Genomic DNA, 20,332 nt, shown 5'->3' with positions numbered 1-20,332 from the left:
TGATGTTCCTCACTCACAATTTCTCTTGTTTTTCATTGTTTGAATTATACAATATTTAAATTTTTACTGATTGGACAATACGGATCAAATTGAGTGAACCATGAAAAGGAAAAACAATGGTAACACCCAATGTTCAAAGAGGAATTAAACTTTGTTTCACATGGCAATGAGGAGAAAATTAAAATATTGAATATGTCATATTTCATACCATGAAATACAAAAGAAATAGAGAGTGGATGACGTCATCAGTCCCCTCCTTGGCATACAGACCAGTATGGGCATATCACTGTTTTGTTAAATTAAGCGAAACTTAAAAAATTAATAACTTTCTTTATATTTTAAACCCAATTTTGATGAAATTTTCAGTGTTATGCTTGCTGTTTTTTTCACTTTTTATTAAAACCAATCATTTACTGGGGTGGACTTGTCCTTACAATGGAACAAGCACACAGTGCGCTTAACCTATGCAATACCATGAGTCATCTGAGTATGATCTAACAAATATCCATGAAATTATTATTGAAATATACAGAAAGGTGTTGCTGGTCCCAATAACCATTAGGGTTTTTCCAACGGACAATATGTAATATGTACCCAAGGATCCACACTAACTTTTTTACTTGGTGGTCCGATCGGTCCACCAAACTCATCAATTTCATATTTTTGGTAGCCTGCAAAGCAATTTTAGTGGCCCTAAGACAATAGAAAACATTACAATTTATCAAATCTTTGGTAGACCAACAGGGCAACCAAGTCTTGGCATTTACAGAATTTTGGTGGCCCTACTCATATTTTTGGTTGCCCGGGCCACTGCTTATGTCGAGCCCTGATGTACCATACATGTACCTTAAACATAAAGCACAATGTAGACAATTTCAAATGGATCAAACAAGGTACTGATAACAGCATGGGAATACTACATGTAACTTACATTCAACCTAGATGTTATTGACATCAAATCCACAATGTAGGATTATCATCAAGTAACTTAGTTGAAAACATGGAACGAATTCAACAAATAAAGCATCTACCATTAGGAAATCAAATGGTTGCCCATAAAGTGGTTGCTGTTGAAGATTTGCTCCCCCCCCGCACGATGAAATCCTGGCGATGCCATCATGATGAAGAATGTGGGTTCGTCTGGTCTAAGAAGGCAACCCTCCCTGGCTACGCGAGATCTGTTCTTTGAGTACCATGATACTAGCCCTCTGCTCTGCCGGAAGAAGGTTGATCTGCTCAGGTGAAAGCTGTAACACTTGCATGATCAGGGCGGCCTATGAAGAGCAAACACACGTAAAGATATACATGTATTACCTTCCAACACAAATTATTGACAGAGAGAAATAGAAAAGAAATAGCAGTTAAGTGTACATACTGATTTAAACCTTCCCTTTTATAACAGTATTCAACACCACGCATTCATCACATGGCTTTTCTTTCAAAAAGCTTAATAATAATGGGCATTTGTATAGCGCCATCTATCTAGAAACAATCAATTCCGAGGTGCGTTGTTATTATTATTACCCCGGCCTTAGCTCGAGCTGCTTTTCAGCGCTTGTGCAGTAAAGGAATCAATCTTGCCGGGTACCCATTCACCTCACCTGGGTCGAGTGCACTCAGTGCAGCAGTGTGGGTAAATTTCTTGCTGAAGGAAAACACACCATGGCTAGGATTCGAACCCATGACCCTCTGTTTGAAAGGCGAGAGCCAGAACCACTAGACCACGATGCGCCCACCTTAGAAACCTCCCTACAGTTTTCCTTTCATCCCCTTTATAGTTCTACTGATTATTCCTTATTCTTCCCCCTGCTCATCATTCTTCATTCAATTACCGTAAATATTTTCTTTAATTTTTCAATTCTTACTTGTGGCCCTATCTAGTTTGTTTTAGGAAATAGAGGTCGACCCACAGGTTTATTTTTATTTGGTCCAATGCCAACTCATCTACTATCATTTGGTCTACCATCAGTTCATCCAAATATCCCCATGGTCTAATTGTCATTTTGTCCACTCACCAGATGGTCCAATAGCTATTTAGTATAGGCCTATATACCATTTGGTCTAATTAGACTAAGTGTTAATTGGAAAAATGAATGAAAATAAAACAAATATTAGACCAATTGGTTTTGAGACGAAAGTGATGATAGGACCAAATGGTTATTGGACTAAGTGGTTTTTAGATGATATTTTGATGGACGGAATGGCATTAGACTAAATGAAGGTAGACCATGTGGTGAGTGGACAAGTTGGCAGTGGACGAATTAGCAGGGAATATCGACCCACATGCTTTTGGAGGCACATGTTTTACTAAATGCATGAACGAGTAAAGAAATTTCCAATGCTTTTTCTGACAAGATATCAGCATACCATGAATAAGATGTGACTTTACCAGTTATGATTTAATTGCTCCATGTATAGCAATCTTCATATTAAATGGAAAAAATATTGCAACAGTGCACTCACAGGCCATTTCAAGCATCACTGTAAGAAATAATTCATCCTTTAATCCAAAATGATATGATTTAACAATCACATCATAATAACATAATAAAGTGACATTTTATACAATGCACTATCACATTATTTGAGAAATATATATTACAAACAACTTCCCATTCTCCATGTGTGAATGGCTTAAGAATTGTACAGCTAACAGTAAGCAATATTGTAAGAAAGAATAATGCATGGGATTTTCATACGAATGCGTTTTTCAATGCTCATTGGTTGATTTCAAGTTTGGTGTTGGTGTTGAGAGCGTAAAAAGGCTCCTGAACCGAGCTGGGTTCAAAAGAACCATACCGATTGTGCTTATCAATCACGCCTCTGCCCTGCTGATTATTTCAACTAATAAGCGAGAATTTCTCAAAGAATAAAGTGATAATCTGGGAGAAATTACAATAAAATCTCTTCATGCAGGATGCAAAGGCTAAAATCACTTCAAGAATCCAAAAGACGAAACATCATGGTCCATGTCATTGTTTCAAGCTTTCATTGTTAAATCTAATTTTAAGGGGATGGTTCATACTGTTCGCTGCCTGTTCGTGAGATTCAAATCTCCAACACCAACACCGAACTTGAAATCACGATTTTTCAAATCCCTGGGGATTGGTGTTGATGAATAGGGAAATTACAGGTAGATCGTCAACACCAGCTGTGATGTTTGGTGCAGCAGACGACGTTCAACGACGTGTTGGTGTTGTCATAACACCAACACCAGATATCAACACTGTACTTGAAATCACCCACTGTGCTCTCATGATGTAATGAAATATATGATAGATAGATTTAGTACATGATTAAGAATCCATACCTTTTCTTGATCTTGTTGAGTAGGCTGTGTTTGGGATAGGTTGATATTCTGGGCAAGCTGAGAAAGATTCTGGGAAAAATAAATGAAATGAGAATATTAATTCTGTGAAAAATAATATATACCAGGGCCCTGACATGGGGAAAATTGTACTTTTATTCATCAGGCCTGTGAGGGGGGTTTCAAAAAAATAGTGAAAAAATCTGAAAATTTACCTTACTATTTACTATCGCCAAGCCGCTGCATATGCCCATCACGATTTACGGTGTATTCCATCCAGGACCATTTCCACGGATTAGAAATGTCGCTGCACTTTTTATCTTCATCGGTATCCAAAGGCGACCCTCTCTGAACGATCACACATTTATGTTCAACAGACATTTTGAAAGTCATAGAAATATTTCCAATGATTCAAGAATATAAACAAAGTCCAAACTCCAAAGTCAGAAAGTTCAAAACACTAACTTCGTAAACATCCCGAACACGTGAACTGGTTCATTCACTCGCGAGTCTCGATCGTATGTACATGTACGTAACCAACAACATGCACATGCAATGATTTCCCTGTGTTGTATGCGGTTTCCGTCCGCTGACAATGCATACAGATTGACGGGCCCATATGCCAACAACGGCAACGGTGCACGGTGTGATCCGCAGCAGTTTCATAGAGTTACATATACTAAAAATTCGAAACTTCGCGAAGGCAAAATACAAGGCCCCGTAACGTGTATATTCACAACACACACATTCTGCTCGCATCTATTTACCTAAACTTGTTTTCCAGCCGTTTTGGATAAAATAGCGGAATTTTGACTTAGAAAAAATGGAAATGGAACACAGGAAAAAAGGCGGAAATTGAAATCGGTCTTAAAAATGAAAATAGCGGATTTCCGCTAAATAGCGGATTTCACAGGCCTGATTCATACTTATGATTTGATTATACATCTATAATTCTAGCAGAAAATATGTAATTGCTGAGAAATGAGGCTAACAAGCATGGTATTCCTGCCAGGTGTAGAGTCTTTCCCCACACAATAGTATACACTGTACCACATGCGCTTATCTGTGTTGGCAATCTTCAGGTTGCTTGTCTTTCAGATTAGATTTTCAAAACTTAATGTAAGTTTTAAGATATGTGGCAGGTGTGATGACAATCAATATTGATTTGAATGACTTTCTCATGAAACCATTGTTTGCTACAAGTACAGGTAAACTTCCATTATCAAATCCTTGCCCAACTACTCAGAGCAAGTTTCACATTGAGGTCCGTAAGACAAAGTTAGCAATTAATTGCTAAATGAAAAGGCCTATCAAATTCATTGTTGCATGCGGATTTTGTTCATTAGACTGACGAGAAACCAATCAGAATTGCTCTTTCACACTGGCGATTAACCTCTAACCCGATTACGCAAAACATGATATATTCTCCTAAGTCGACCACAAATCTGTGGTCCAAGAAGATTTGACTTCGGCAATGTTACCTGTACTAAGTTTAGCTTAGAAATTTGTTTGAACTTACAGATGCACTGAGGGCTGAGCGATCAGCTGCTCTTGGGTCAGCCATGCGTGGGTCACCACCACCACCACCTCCTGCTGCCATTCCACCGGGCCTCATGCCCCCCATGCCATGGGGGTCACCCCTCTCAAAGCCCCCTGCTCCGCCCGGTCCATCGGCTCGTGCTCCTGGTCCCCTGGGGTCCTGTCTCCGGGGATCATGGACCTCTGATGGTCCACCTCTTGGGCCTGGTCCCACACCACCACGGGTCATCTGCATTTCTGATATACCGGTAAACAAAAAGAAAAGGAAAAATAAGTAGGTTTTAAGTTAGGGTGGCCTACAAAAATAGATGCTACAAGTTTTAATTAATTATGAGTTAAGTTTGTTAAGTCAATGATCTTTGTTTGGAGAGAACGGTCCAATTGGCACACGAATTTGAAAATACGCCAATAAATGTACAAGGGGATATCGCTAAGCAGTTTCCTTTCTGTCACGAAAGTTCCAAGACAGCAGCATAAAGAAACACTCAAGAACGCAGCACAACATGCTACTCATAGTGTCAATATCACAGATGTGTGACAAAGACTTATGTTATGAACTACAAACACGTATGTAAATAGTAAGACACCTCTCATTATGTGTTTTTAAAGAAATAAATACAAATTTCAATTGATGTATTAAAATTCAAAGTGCTTTTTATCTCACTCCTTGCATCAAAGTCTGATGTATAGTATTTCTCTACTCCAAGAAGATTCAACTGACCGATTCATGTACATGTAGTTAGAAATAATCCATCTTCAAACCTAATTCTCCCAGGGGGGGCATAATGCCCCCCCCATCAACAATTTCCGCGATATATCTGCTGCGCAAATTTTTTTGACCTTGCTGCTCATTGACTTTTTACTTTCAAGTCTCGCGCAAATTTCGAGACTAAATTTGTGACGCCCCGGTATGCGGTTAAGACATTATGCAACATTATGTAAGTGAATGTCAGACCCAAAATTGCTCACAAACGTGATTTTGTGTACAAATCCAATGCAGATTGAGTATTTAGCCAGAATTCATAAATGTATCATTATTTCTACTTTTACTGATTAAACTGAATTAATTTTGCCTTGTTTATGATCAGAATTAAGTCTGGAACAATTTCCATTGGTAAACAATAAAAAAACAAAAAGTAAAAAAACAAAGAAATACATAAATTAAAAAACAATAAAATACATAAGAAATCATTCTTGGTACCAGAATTTTTTTCATTCAAAATTGTTAGGAATGCTATAAAGAATATTTTCACCAAAAAATAGCATTCTAGGAGCTTTATTTAGTGAATCAGAGCAAAAAGTATGATTTCATGAATAAATTAGCATAATTAATTCATATAAAATAAAAATATATGAATTCAGTGAAATTTACCAATGCAACTACGTAGATTACATCATTCTTTACCATCATGCAAATTTTTGTTGTGATCGCGCAATCCGCGGCCGAGATCTTAAGGAGGGGGGGCCATAATGGCACCCCCCCCCCGGGAATGACAAGAATCAAAATACCCCGGGAGATTTAGGGTTAAAGGTCCCATGAAATACAGAAAAGATGCTGATTTATTTATTAGCTTAGTGCTTACTAATTATGATTCCATCAAAATTTTACCTGAAAAACATCCCACATCAGGTTCAAAGGCAATTTTATATTGAAAATTGAGCTAAATTTGCCCCGCCCACAAAAATTCAGCCCGATTTGGTTTCGTATATCATGTGACAATTATGACGTCAGGGAAGGAAGGTGCTGAGCATTGTTGACGTTTGGAGCATGAAGTGCCTATTGTGGTTGCACGTGTGATTCAAAGTAAATAAGTTGAATTGCTGGAATAATATTCAGAACCTGAATCTTCAGTCTGAAGAATCAGCTGATGACGATGCTGCAGCCATGATCAAAACCTCATAAAAATCTAAAAAATCTGTTAAAGGTGTGCTTGGTTGAAGCAGCAACTACACAAGGAACGTGTACAATAACTAGGGGTCCAGCTTCACAACTGAGAAAACCTTCCTTGGATGACGTCACAATGATTGACAGATCGATCAGTCGACTCTTTCAAAACTTTCAGTGGGCATTCCCGTTGAAGTTCATTTCCATGAAACAACTTAACACTGGTTCGTTGTACACAGGAACCGATGGCAAATTCATATTTTTCAAGTAAAACTACCTAATGATAGATATGTATCTAGAATAAGATGGAATTGGTGTCACAGGACCTTTAACTTACCTTGACTCATCATGTTTGGGCTCATTCCAGGTCCTCCTCCACCTGGACCCATGTTCATCCGACCCTGCTCCATTCCTCCATGCATCCTTCCTTGTGGACCCTGCCCAGGACCCATACCCCTGTTCATATCCGGCCCACCCCCTCGACCCATCTCATTCATACCCATCCCTGGCCTAGGACCTCCCATGCCCATTTCCTGTTGGCCCATGCCGCCGCGATTCATATCTCCAGGACCCATGCCGCCCCGGTTCATTTCACCCGGACCCATGCCACCGCGGTTCATTTCGCCTGGACCCCTGCCTTGGTGGCCCATGTCTCCGGGGCCCATTCCTCCACGGCCCATTTCTCCTTGTCCCATTCCACCACGATTCATGTCCCCTGGGCCCATACCGCCTCTATTCATTTCTCCAGGGCCCATACCGCCCCTATTCAATTCTCCAGGGCCCATACCGCCCCTGTTCATTTCTCCAGGGCCCATGCCACCCCTATTCATTTCACCTGGGCCCATACCACCCCTGTTCATTTCTCCAGGGCCCATACCTCCCCTGTTCATTTCCCCTGGTCCCATGCCACCCCGATTCATTTCTCCCGGGCCCATACCACGATTCATTTCACCCGGGCCCATTCCGCCCCGATTCATCTCTCCTGGGCCCATGCCACCACGGTTCATCTCTCCAGGACCCATGCCACCCCGATTCATTTCTCCTGGGCCCATGCCACCCCTCTGCATACCTCCCTGCATGTTCCTCTCCTGTGGGCCCATACCACCCCTGCCCATATCTTGGTGTCCCATCCCTTGCGGACCCATCCCTCGTGGTCCCATGGGCCCCTGATTCATTCCTGGGCCCATATTAGGATTCATTCCTCTTGGCCCACCTTGACCCATCTGATGATCAGGTCTTGGTCCACCCATACCCATTCCTTGGTTCCCTCCCATCATTTGCTGGTTACCCTGAGGACCTGGTCCTTGGTGAGGTCCAGGACCTTGATTAGATTCAGGAGGGAAAAGTGGTTGGGGTGCATCTGTCTGTCTGTGAAGCAAGGTCTGAAGCAAAAACAGAATTTAAATTAAAGACATGAACATCACTTATCTTCTAAACTGATGGATGATTTGTTCTGTGTTGGTGTTGTGAGCTTATATCGCGCTGTCAAACTTTAATTCAAACACTAAATAGAGTTTTACAAAATTGATACCGATTACATAATGTATAGTCAAATATTTTTTGAGGACAGATCCAGCACGAAACTCTTTTCAAGTACTACGGTGTTGAAACTTGCAGCTGGTGACAAAATCATCCCAACAGAAATGCAAGCTGTTAATACCAAACTCTTAAAATAGAAAAATATCTCAAAGGTTCATAGGTCCCTGTAATTATAATACCAACCAACTTTCATGACTGAATACTTTATCACATTTATACATGTAATTAAAAATCACGATCAATTTCAGACCTCCCAAATGATCGAACAGAAAAGTTGTGATGATTTAGCTAATAAAATAGGAAAGGAGCATCATTGGTTAGGAATTTGTTGTAAAATCATGAAAAAACAAAACCAACAGAGGAAGATAAGGGGAGCCTTTCATTAACATTTTGGTCCAAAAAGTTGTCAGATCTTAAAATTGTCATAATTCAGATTCGTTTTCCCAAATTTAGAAAGGTGCGAAGGCCTGTGTTACTTGTACCACTGTCTCATGCCATGAGTCCATACGTGTCTCTTGAAAATGAGCAAATATTCACTAAGGAACCTCTCTCACCATGGCAACATTTGGGTCCACGATGCGCATGACGACCTGGGCCTGAAGCAGAGCATAGGCAAGTTGAGGGTTCTGCAGGAGCATGTTACGAGCCTCAACCGGGTTGTTCTGAATCACAATCTTTAGATTTTAAGAAAAATGAAAACAATGAATATCATCAGTTATGATTTTCGTTTTCTCTTAAAACTCCATTGACAAAAGACTTGTCAGAGCACATGACAATATCTTTTGGAAGCTTTAATTCATCAGAGTCACTTTGGTTTATTGACCATTGTCCCCACATCTTTCATTACTACAAGAGATATACAGTTTAAAAGCATCTACAAAAAATACATGATACAATAACATAGGAAACTGACTGTTGCAATGCCTTTTAAAATCCTCTATCTTTAGTGTTTTTTTCAAATATCAATTTTGCAATAATCATTCATCATTTCATGACATTTTAATGTCTTTAAAATGTACCATAGACAAAGTAATTATTTAGAATATGATGAGTGTAGGTTATTACTAAGAACATTCATTATCTGTACTGGACAACACTTACCGCTACAATAACACAGGACATTTTTTTAATAAAAATTCTTGCACCAGGCAACATAGATATGTGGTTGAGCTACAAGTACAGTAAGGAGTTTTGAAAGGCATAATTTTACGAACAAACTGTGGAGCAATATATTCTTTTCACCTTCATTTGTTTCATGACCTCGTACATCTGCTCTGGAGGAAGGCTAGCCACAGCTCTAGAGATGGCTTCAGGGGCTTCCTGGGGCGCTACAGCATCACCATAGGGAGACTAAAATTGAAATGAGGATTATGAGTTCTCTTTGGCAATATCACACAGCTATACATTCTTGAGTCTCGACACAACTTTTGAGATGCGGTTACATGGCAGAAATATTGTTAATGCTCTTTAATGCTTTTACACAGCATAAAGGCATTTTAAAAGGATTACTTCTTGCCTGTAGTTATTTTATGTCTTGTGAGCATTTATTACAATATTTTCGGAGAGACGAACACCTAGGAGTAGTGTCACGAATCTACATGTAGTTCTGATGATTCAAACACATTCTGAAGGTTCACTTTAATACATCTAAACCAGACTGATTGTTATTCTAATTTTCATTCAGATTCTTGAATGAAATAACCATTCACTGTCCTACATATATGGATATAAAAAAAGCAGGGGTGTAACCTCACTTTCCATATTTTCCAAGTGGTGAGATTTATAAAGACTTCTCAAACATTAAATATAAAGGGCTGAAACCGCTGAATGCACTCTAATTATTTACATCTCTCTAGCTTATATTTGTAGATAGATCTCAAGCATTAGAAGACAATTCAGATTACTGGTGAAATCATAACATTTTTGTAATAACAAATTTTATGTTACAGGAATCTGGGGCCCGTTTTATAAAGAGTTGCAACTGTTGTAACTTTGCCATTATGGCAACTACATGTACCATGGTAATCTTAATTTTGGCTGATGAGCCCTGTTGCCGTGGTAGTTGCCGTAATGGCAAAGTTACAACAGTTGTAACTCTTGAAGAAACGGGCCCCTGGACAATGAGTACCTACCTCAGGAGGAGGCTGACTCTGCTGCAAAGCAGCTAAAAGAAAATAAAAACAGAGTATATTGTAAAATTGCAGGTATTTCATAAACTAATCCACGATAACATTTATGTAATGATACAAGTTTTTAAACATGAACTTCATAGAAACACAATCGACCTTAGAAAAATAATTACTATATATTTGTTAATCTTTGTGAAGAAAATCAAGTGGATCTCACTGACAATGCCCCCCAAAAAGACCTAAAGGTAGAATGGGTCAACATTTGCCTCTTTATTTCTTTGACAAGCAAAAAATATTAAAAAAGGAAGATATTTTGAAAGTAGATATCGCTTAAATTTGCTATTTGGGGAATTTATTTTTCCAAGGAATTCCCAAAAACCCTGAATATCCCCTTTTTCTTGTTTAACCCTGATACTTCATAGCGGTAAATACTAAAAAGCCAATTTGTCTACTGCCAAGTCGTCCACTCACCACATGGTATACTTTCATTAAGTCTTATGCCATTCTGTCCATCAACATTTCGTTCAACAACCGTTTGGTCCTATCATCACTTCGTATAATCACCATTTCATCTAAACCAGTTGGTGTAATATCCATTTCATTTTCATTCATTGTGCACAAGTTAGTCCAATTAGACCACATGGTATATATGGACTAAACTGCTATTGGACCAACTGCTTATTAGACGAAATGGTGAGTAGACGAATTGGCAATTATACCATGTGGACAGTAGATGAATTGATGGTAGACCAAAAGATAGTAGATGAAAAAAAAAGAAAAAAAAAGAAAAAAAAAAAGAAAAAAAGATAGTAGATGAGATGGCAATTGGACGAATTAGATTACTGGGAAATAAATCCTTTATAGCTTTTACTATTTTAGATTGCATGAGAAGAAAAGGATACTCCCTCAAAGAATAAACAGATGTTATTAAACTCACTCTTTAGCTCCTCCCTGTTTTTCTCACTGGTAGCATTATCCACCCGAAGACTCCTCCCACTGAGCTCATAGCCATTCAGGTTCCTCATCGCAGAGAGAGCCGTCTCTTGATCCTGGTACTCGCAGAACCCATATCCCTTGGGTTTGCCGGTGTCCCGATCAAAGACCAGACGGAAGCTAATCACCGGGCCAACCTCTGAGAAGATATCTTTCAGTTTCTCTTCCGTTATCTCGTATGGAATATTACCCACTGTAATCAAAACAACATAGTAACAGTAATTTTGTTGCAAGAGTTCCCACTGTGTACAGATCTACAACAAAGCGTGAGACGATTTAAGTTTATAGAATGGCAAATTATGTGCAAAAGTATAGTATAAATAATGTCATACTTTGCCTATCATTTCTCTCATACCATCACTTGATAATCATTAAAGGACAAGTCCATCCCAACAAAAACTTGATTTGAATAAAAAGAGAAAAATCCAACAAGCAGTACACTGAAAATTTCATCAAAATCAGATGCATTATAAGAAAGTTATGATATTTTAAAGTTTTGCTTTATTTTACAAACCATTTATATGCACATCCTGGTGGGTACATAAATGAGGTGACTGATGACGTCATCCACTCACTATTTCTTTTGTATTTTATTACATGAAATAGGCAATATTCTATTTTTCTCCTCATTGTCAAGTGAAACAAAGATTAATTTCTCCCTGAACATGTAGAATGAGCATTGTTTAATACTGTCTCATGATTCAGTCAAGTTGGCCCTTATTGTCAAATCTATAAGAAATGAAATATTATATAATTCAAACAATACAAAACAAAAGAAATAGTGAGTGAGGGACATCATCGACTGTCTCATTTGATGTGAAAAATAAGCAAAACTTTAAAATGTCATAACTTTCTTATTTTACATCCAATTCTGATGACATTTTCAGCATTTTACTTGTTTGATTTTTCTATATTTATTCAAATCAACATTTTTCTAGGGTGGACTTGACCTTTAACAAATGTATAGAAATAAAATAAAACAAACATGACAAAGAATTTGAATGACTGCGCGTTGTGCTAACATTGCGATTGGCAATATGGTAAAGGTATTCCAATATCATTACAGACTCTTCTGCAGTACATTGCAGATCTAGCCAGGAGGCTCCTAGAGAGTAAAAATCATTCACTGATTAATGTATGCTTACTCTCCACGGAGCCAGGGATTGTGCCCTCATGTGCGTACATGTATACTGCGGTCAACATTGCAATTTTTGCCCCCGAGATTTCTACTTTCCCTGTAAAAGATTTATGACTAAATCAATTAAAGGGGAATCCAGCCTTGGCCATAAAATGTTGTGTTGGGAAGGTGAAAAATAAATTTAACAGAATGGTGAAAGTGTGAAAGAAATTGGACAAGCAATAAGAAAGTTATAGATTCTTTAAAATTGAGATCACTAATACTATGTAGATTTCAAATTGGCAACTGGGTAAGTAAATCATGACAAGGGGCAAGGACAACTTTCCCATAGGCCATGTACTTTATTATCAGGGATTTGTGGTTTTCTCCTAAGTACCCATTCCCCTGGGGCAGTAATCTAAATATAACCCATGTAGTATATTGTTTTATGTCCTCATGAAAGAAAAATATAATTTGAAATAAAACCTTTGGGAAAATGACATTGTAGTGACTTGACTATATCTTTTTATATATCTATATATTCTTTTCTTGTATATATTTTCATTTATATTTCAATATTCTGTTCATGTTGTATATAAATTCTTTCTTTTATTTCCAATTTCATATCTATATTCTAACTTGTTTCTGCCATGTGCAATGTACTATACTTTACTTGCACAGAACAAGGCAACTCATTTCCTGCCCAAATCTACTTGGCAAACACATTCTTCTATTAAGAAACAACCTTTCTTTTGTTCTTAGACTTGGAGCAAACATCCTTTCATTGTTCCTTGTTTATTGCAATGAACTTGCAGGTATACAACATCACTACAGAGATGCTTGCATGTTTACTTTTCTCACAGTCTGCTTCTCTCTAATTCTTTGTTCTTCTCAACTGTGTTTTGCCCCCCTTTTTGGCGCTTATTTCTTTGTTTCACCTTTTCTGATGTTGGTAAAAACAACTTGTTTTCTCTACCACATCATCACTCTACTCTCTGCCTTCGTCCTAACCACTCATGCTGACCATCTCATCCATGCAGCTGCTAGTGAGGATCGAATCAAATCTTGTGGAGGATCATTTTATACTCATTTCTCTATCTTTTTCAATTCTTACTCCATACCGTCACTTCCACTCCTTCAAAGTTTATATTCTCTGCATACTTAATGAGCTCATTACTTCGCGAGACATTTTGTGACGTCTGTCCCTTTTTCTAATCTATTTGAAATTGTGAAGTGTATATATTTCTTGTCACTGGATTTGTGAAATTTACCTGAGCGGCTGGATCCTCTGGCGAGCAAGAATTTAAGGTAGGACCTAACTTTTATATAAATATTAGGAAATCAGAACCCAATTTCCTAAACTGGTGACCCCGACGTGATCCTGAATCCTTAATTTTCTTTTATCGCCTTCTATTTATTTCGCCATTTTTGCTTCCTCTCCCGCTCTTACTTAATTCGCTATTCTTGCTTCTCACTTTGCTATTTCTGTTCCCTTTCTACTTCTCAATTTTTTTTTCTTACTCCTACAACATGACTATCCCTAACGTTTCCTCTACTCCTGAATCTTTCCTTTCTCCAATCGACCAACTCTCTGCGCAGGTTGACCAGCTCACAATGCAGATTCAAGCATTGACCTGCTCCATGCTGGAAAACCAGAGAGGGACTTGCAGTCGACAGCGCAAGTCATTTTTGCGCAGCCAGCATCGCAGTGACCAGCATGCAGGTGCTCAGTGCTGGTATCACTGGAAACATGGGAGGAGAGCTCAAAAGTGCATCAGTCCTTGCACTTTCTCAAAACAAGCCCAGGGAAACGGTCCCGCCAAGGAATAGCGGCGACTAACCCCCTTGGCAGCACCCAACCCAGTCGCCTTTTCTTTGTCAACGACAAGTACACTGGTACACGATTTCTCGTCGACACAGGTGCTGAGGTGAGCATTTTCCCTCATTCAAAATTGGGGAAACCGGCTAGGGTTGACGCAACAAATATCCAACTGCAGGCTGTAAATCGATCGCCGATCAAGACTTTCGGACAAAAGTCTTTCACACTTGATCTTGGTTTACGGCGTGTTTTCCGCTGGATATTTGTTGTGACAGACATACCCACGCCGATTTTGGGTGCCGATTTTCTTGATCAGTTTGGACTGTTGGTGGATATCAAACACCGCCGATTGATAGACACCACAACAACTCTTACAGTCCAGGGATGTGGCTCATATACTGGTACTATTAGCCCGATGTATGTTCAACATGACTCATCGGAGCGGTTTCACTCCATTCTCCGTCAATATCCGGATATCACACGACCGGTTTACAAGCACTCGGAAGTGAAACATACTACCACGCATCACATCCCAACTCGAGGCCCGCCCGTGGCAGCGCGCCCTCGTCGTCTTGCTCCAGATCGTCAGAGAATTGCCCAGGCAGAGTTCGAGCACATGCTTGAACTTGGCATTATCCGACAATCTGAGAGCAACTGGTCAAGTCCATTGCACATGGTTCCCAAGAAAACGCCAGGGGACTGGCGGCCTTGTGGTGATTATCGCTTGCTCAACGCTCGCACGGTCCCGGATCGATACCCTATCCCACACTTACAAGATTTCTCTTCAACTCTTGCAGGCAAGACAATTTTTTCGAAAATTGACCTCGTTAGGGCATATCATCAGATCCCAGTCGAGCCTAGCGACATTCACAAGACTGCCGTGACCACTCCATTTGGCTTATTCGAATTCGTTCGAATGCCATTCGGCCTTCGGAATGCAGCCCAAACATTCCAGCGATTGATGGACACCGTCATTCGCGGCCTGCCATTTGTCTATGTTTATCTTGATGATATACTGGTAGCCAGTTCCTCTAAGGATGAACATGAGACACATCTCCGTCTGCTATTCGATCGCCTGCAGGAGTATGGCATCATCGTCAATCCCTCGAAATGTCAGTTTGGTGCTTCATCACTATCTTTCCTCGGACATATGGTGGACAACACCGGAATCCGACCTCTTAGCGACAAAGTGAAAATCATCCGTGATTTTCCCGCCCCTACTTCACTCACCAAACTTCGAGAATTCCTGGGATTGGTCAACTTCTACAGACGATTCATTCCTCATTGTGCAGAAGTGCTGCAACCTCTGACTGATCTGTTGAAAAACAGAACAAAAAAGAACATGCCAATTGATCTTGGAGAGAAAGAACTTCTTGCTTTCAACCATGCTAAAGATCAATTGGCCAACTCTACTGTTCTTGTGCACCCTCGCACTGATGTTCCCTTGTGCCTACTAGTCGACGCTTCTGACGTAGGAGTTGGGGGAGCTATCCAACAACAAGTTGATGGAGTTTGGCAACCTCTGGCTTTCTTCTCTAAGAGGTTACAACCAGCTGAGACCAAATACAGCACTTTTGGTAGGGAGTTGCTTGCAGCATATCTGGGCATCAAGCACTTCCGTCATCTCCTTGAAGGTAGGTCATTTACTATCTACACTGACCACAAACCTCTCACCCATGCACTCAAGTCGAAACCGGATAGGCATTCGCCACGGGAAATCCGACAACTCGATTTCATTTCGCAGTTCACATCTGATATACAGCACATTTCAGGTAAGGCGAACACAGCAGCAGACGCCCTCTCTCGTCTGTATATTGACAGAGTTGACTCTTCCTCAATCATTGACTTTGCAGCCATTGCAAAAGATCAGGAATATGAAACTGAGGTGAAAGATTCCTCACTTCAACTCAAGTCAATTGCTCTCCCAGGTTCTACCACTACTGTTCTGTGCGATATATCAACTGGTACTGCCAGGCCTCTAGTTCCAGTCAAACACAGAAGAGCTATCTTTGATTCCCTTCATGGACTTTCTCATCCAGGAATCAAAGCTACTCAAAAGCTCATTACAGAGCGCTTTGTTTGGCCTAGCATCAACGCTGATGTCAGAAAATGGGCCAAATCATGTCTCGAGTGTCAAAAGTGTAAAGTACATCGACACACCAAAGCACCACTTGGTACTTTCACTTCACCTGATGCACGCTTCTCTCATGTGCACATTGACCTCGTTGGCCCGCTTCCTTCATCAGAGGGCAACAATTACCTCCTTACTTGTGTTGATCGCTACACTAGATGGCCAGAAGCTATCCCTATCCCAGACATCACTGCGGAGACGGTAGCACGTGCATTTGTGGCCAGGTGGGTAGCAGTGTTTGGCGCACCTACTACCGTCACAACAGACAGAGGTAGGCAATTTGAGTCAGCACTTTTTCTCGCACTCACCAACCTCCTTGGCACTAAACGCATCCGCACAACAGCATACCATCCTGCCGCAAATGGTTTAGTGGAGCGTTTTCATCGCCAACTAAAAGCTTCTCTCAAAGCTCATAACAAGGTCCGTTGGACTGAGTCACTCCCTCTAGTCTTGCTGGGTATACGCACAGCAATCAAGGCTGACATTGGATGCTCTGCAGCAGAACTTGTGTTTGGGACTAAAGTCACTCTACCTGCACAATTTGTAGCTCCTTCACAAATTGATGCTGCTGATGACCCATCTAACTATGCCCACAGACTAAAGAGAATGATGCGGGAATTACATCCCACTCCTACTCGAAAACAGCACACTCGCACACAGGTACATCCTGAACTCCATTCTTCATCTCACATCTTTCTATGATGATGTTGATGATGATGCTGTTACAAAGCCATTGCAGCCTCCTTACAGAGGACCCTTCCGAGTCATCCGTCGTACTGACAAGTTTTTCACCATTGATTATAATGGTAAACATGAAAATGTCAGTGTCGACAGACTGAAACCGGCTTTTATCGAGCAGGATGTTATCACTCCTTCATCTTCTCATCAAAATCCACCTGACCAAGTTCATCAACAATCCAACTCCACGGACTTGGCAGGGGATTCTGATGACAAGCATACGCCTCCCGAAATTCGTAAGACCCGTTCTGGTCGCCATGTGAGGTTTCCTGCCAAGTACGTTCAATTTTTCGGAGACGGTTGAAACATGTCTCAAAATTCACTAATGTTTCCAGTCCTTTTATTTTCTTGTTTTATATAGCCAAGTTCCCTTTTACTTTCCCTTGTCGATTTGTTACTACATTTCTATTCGGTACAAATCTAGGGGGGAGCTACTGTAGTGACTTGACTATATCTTTTTATATATCTATATATTCTTTTCTTGTATATATTTTCATTTATATTTCAATATTCTGTTCATGTTGTATATAAATTCTTTCTTTTATTTCCAATTTCATATCTATATTCTAACTTGTTTCTGCCATGTGCAATGTACTATACTTTACTTGCACAGAACAAGGCAACTCATTTCCTGCCCAAATCTACTTGGCAAACACATTCTTCTATTAAGAAACAACCTTTCTTTTGTTCTTAGACTTGGAGCAAACATCCTTTCATTGTTCCTTGTTTATTGCAATGAACTTGCAGGTATACAACATCACTACAGAGATGCTTGCATGTTTACTTTTCTCACAGTCTGCTTCTCTCTAATTCTTTGTTCTTCTCAACTGTGTTTTGCCCCCCTTTTTGGCGCTTATTTCTTTGTTTCACCTTTTCTGATGTTGGTAAAAACAACTTGTTTTCTCTACCACATCATCACTCTACTCTCTGCCTTCGTCCTAACCACTCATGCTGACCATCTCATCCATGCAGCTGCTAGTGAGGATCGAATCAAATCTTGTGGAGGATCATTTTATACTCATTTCTCTATCTTTTTCAATTCTTACTCCATACCGTCACTTCCACTCCTTCGAAGTTTATATTCTCTGCATACTTAATGAGCTCATTACTTCGCGAGACATTTTGTGACGTCTGTCCCTTTTTCTAATCTATTTGAAATTGTGAAGTGTATATATTTCTTGTCACTGGATTTGTGAAATTTACCTGAGCGGCTGGATCCTCTGGCGAGCAAGAATTTAAGGTAGGACCTAACTTTTATATAAATATTAGGAAATCAGAACCCAATTTCCTAAAACATTTTAGCCATAATATGTATTGGAGTACATGGAAGAGTAGTCCTTGCCTTACATCACTATGACATCCCATATGCGGCCAATTTGAAATCTCAATTGGTATAGTGATTACCAATATTTACAACTTTAAAAAATTTATATCTTTCTTTTTGGTTGTCCAATATTGTTCAAACTTTCACCTTTCAACTTGTCTGATTTTTCTTTTCCTTATAAAAACAAGTTTTTATTTGGGTTGGATTCCCCTTTAAATGGGCTAGAACTTTATTTCCAACATTTAAAGAATATCAATTAAAAATGGCTCTCAATTTTTTTTTCTGAATGACCCCCCGAGTATATTTTAAATATATACATGTAACATGTAATGTAGAATAATGTTTAAATCATTCACTTGACATGAACATTTTGCTTTACAATAATACAGACAGTACTGGTAATACATCAATAATTTTTTTTATTGCATAATACATTTTCCATAGAATTCCAATTAATTGTTCAATATTCATATTCAACATGCATCGATCATATAAATTCAGGCCTTGCATGGTCTGACAATCGTCTGATTAAATAATAGCAAATAGTAAGGACCTCCCTCATCACTGCTCTCGAAAAACCTGGACGATCAACTACTTTCTTTTTTTACTTGGCCTTTTATAGTTAAAGTTTAACTTTTTAAGTTGATAAAAATCGAAAAGCTCCGTGGAGGTTTTTCTACCCCTCCAACATGTACATGATGTAGGCTGCTGCACCATCGCTAACCCAGGGAGCTGTCTATCGTGACACAGACTGGAACCTCAAAAAACCCCCCAAATATAGCCTCCGTCTTGATCAGCCATTTTGTTTTGAATTTTTTTAAAGGAAAGGTATTGCGACAGAACTTTTCATTTTTTGAGGTTCCATTCTGTGCCTCGATGTCAGGATTTGTGTGTCACGATAGCTAGACCTTCATCCATATAATTGTAGTAAGTGCATAATTTCTGTTTCCACAATTTTTATACTATTGAGACCCCAATCTACCCCAGTGTCTCCCTCATACTCGTTTTGCACGGTCTACTCCTGGCGCCGATTGCACGAAAGGGTCTTTCCAAGGACCGTCTTTCGTGTCGCCCATCTTTTATGATACGCTGTAAGCGGGGAATTTCTGAAATTTATTTATGATAAATAATAAGATTCGTTAGCTTGCTTTTTAATCAAATTTTATACAATTTCATATCACATCATTTTATAAACAAATAATTTGTTTATTTTAACGGACGAATGAAATATGTTTGCAGATGATTTATTTAAAATGCGTTTTACATGGCGTATCATAAAAGATGGGCGACACACAAGATGGTCCTTGCAAAGACCCTTTCGTGCAATCGGCCCCAGGCCCAGGCTCCAGCGGAGCTCCCTCGGTTACACGATCGCGAGCAGCAAGCCATCTGTGCAGTGACAGTGTACACAGAGAAAAAAGACTCCTAAAAACAGAAGGTTGCTAGCTGGACTCTAAGCCTCTAACTAAGTTAGTCTAAATTACGTCTACCGTGTCCAATTGCCGCCAAGCCGCGAGGGGAGCCGGCGGCATCGCATCCGCCGTATCACTATCGTCTACGCCTCGCCTCGGCCCCGGTAAAGAAAAAAAGAAAAGAAAAAGTCAGCGGCGAGTTTCAACATCATTTCAGTTAATTCTCTGCAAATAATGGCTATAAATTCCTTACCAAAGACAGAGCGGATGGATCTATCGGCAGCAGACATTTTGCATGTGTCAAGTCGTGGAAAAACAAAGGTGAAAAGAGAAATTTTATAGAAGATACAAAGACATCAACAAGCTTCGTCTTCAACTTCAACATCGACGAGACAGCAT

At 39.7% G+C, this 20,332-nt stretch overlaps 1 protein-coding gene across 1 annotated transcript; it reads right to left on the bottom strand.

Annotated features, from left to right (window-relative positions):
- Positions 1-856: 856 nt before the first annotated feature.
- On the bottom strand, positions 857-20,321 carry LOC121413840 (cleavage stimulation factor subunit 2-like). Its single transcript, XM_041606808.1, has 9 exons — positions 20,187-20,321; positions 11,337-11,585; positions 10,403-10,434; positions 9,513-9,620; positions 8,825-8,944; positions 7,069-8,113; positions 4,827-5,083; positions 3,311-3,379; positions 857-1,274 (listed from the first exon to the last, which is right to left on the bottom strand). Exons 1-9 carry the CDS (start codon positions 20,221-20,223, stop codon positions 1,146-1,148), a joined length of 2,046 nt encoding a protein of 681 aa, XP_041462742.1. The 5' UTR covers positions 20,224-20,321; the 3' UTR covers positions 857-1,145.
- Positions 20,322-20,332: the final 11 nt, after the last annotated feature.

This window comes from Lytechinus variegatus, chromosome 4 (genome assembly GCF_018143015.1).
Source record: "Lytechinus variegatus isolate NC3 chromosome 4, Lvar_3.0, whole genome shotgun sequence".
Lineage (NCBI taxonomy): Eukaryota > Metazoa > Echinodermata > Echinoidea > Temnopleuroida > Toxopneustidae > Lytechinus > Lytechinus variegatus.
Note: the sequence above shows the minus strand (reverse complement) of the source record. Positions and strands in the feature narration are given on the sequence as shown.

What these genes read in the sequence shown, in the direction of transcription:
- LOC121413840 (XM_041606808.1), bottom strand. Translation starts at nt 20,223, where the DNA reads ATGTCTGCTGCCGATAGATCCATCCGCTCTGTCTTTG. An exon ending in ATCCATCCGCTCTGTCTTTG is followed by an intron (nt 11,586 to 20,186) that starts GTAAGGAATTTA and finishes TTTTGATTACAG; the next exon opens with TGGGTAATATTCCATACGAG. An exon ending in AAACAGGGAGGAGCTAAAGA is followed by an intron (nt 10,435 to 11,336) that starts GTGAGTTTAATA and finishes ATTTTCTTTTAG; the next exon opens with CTGCTTTGCAGCAGAGTCAG.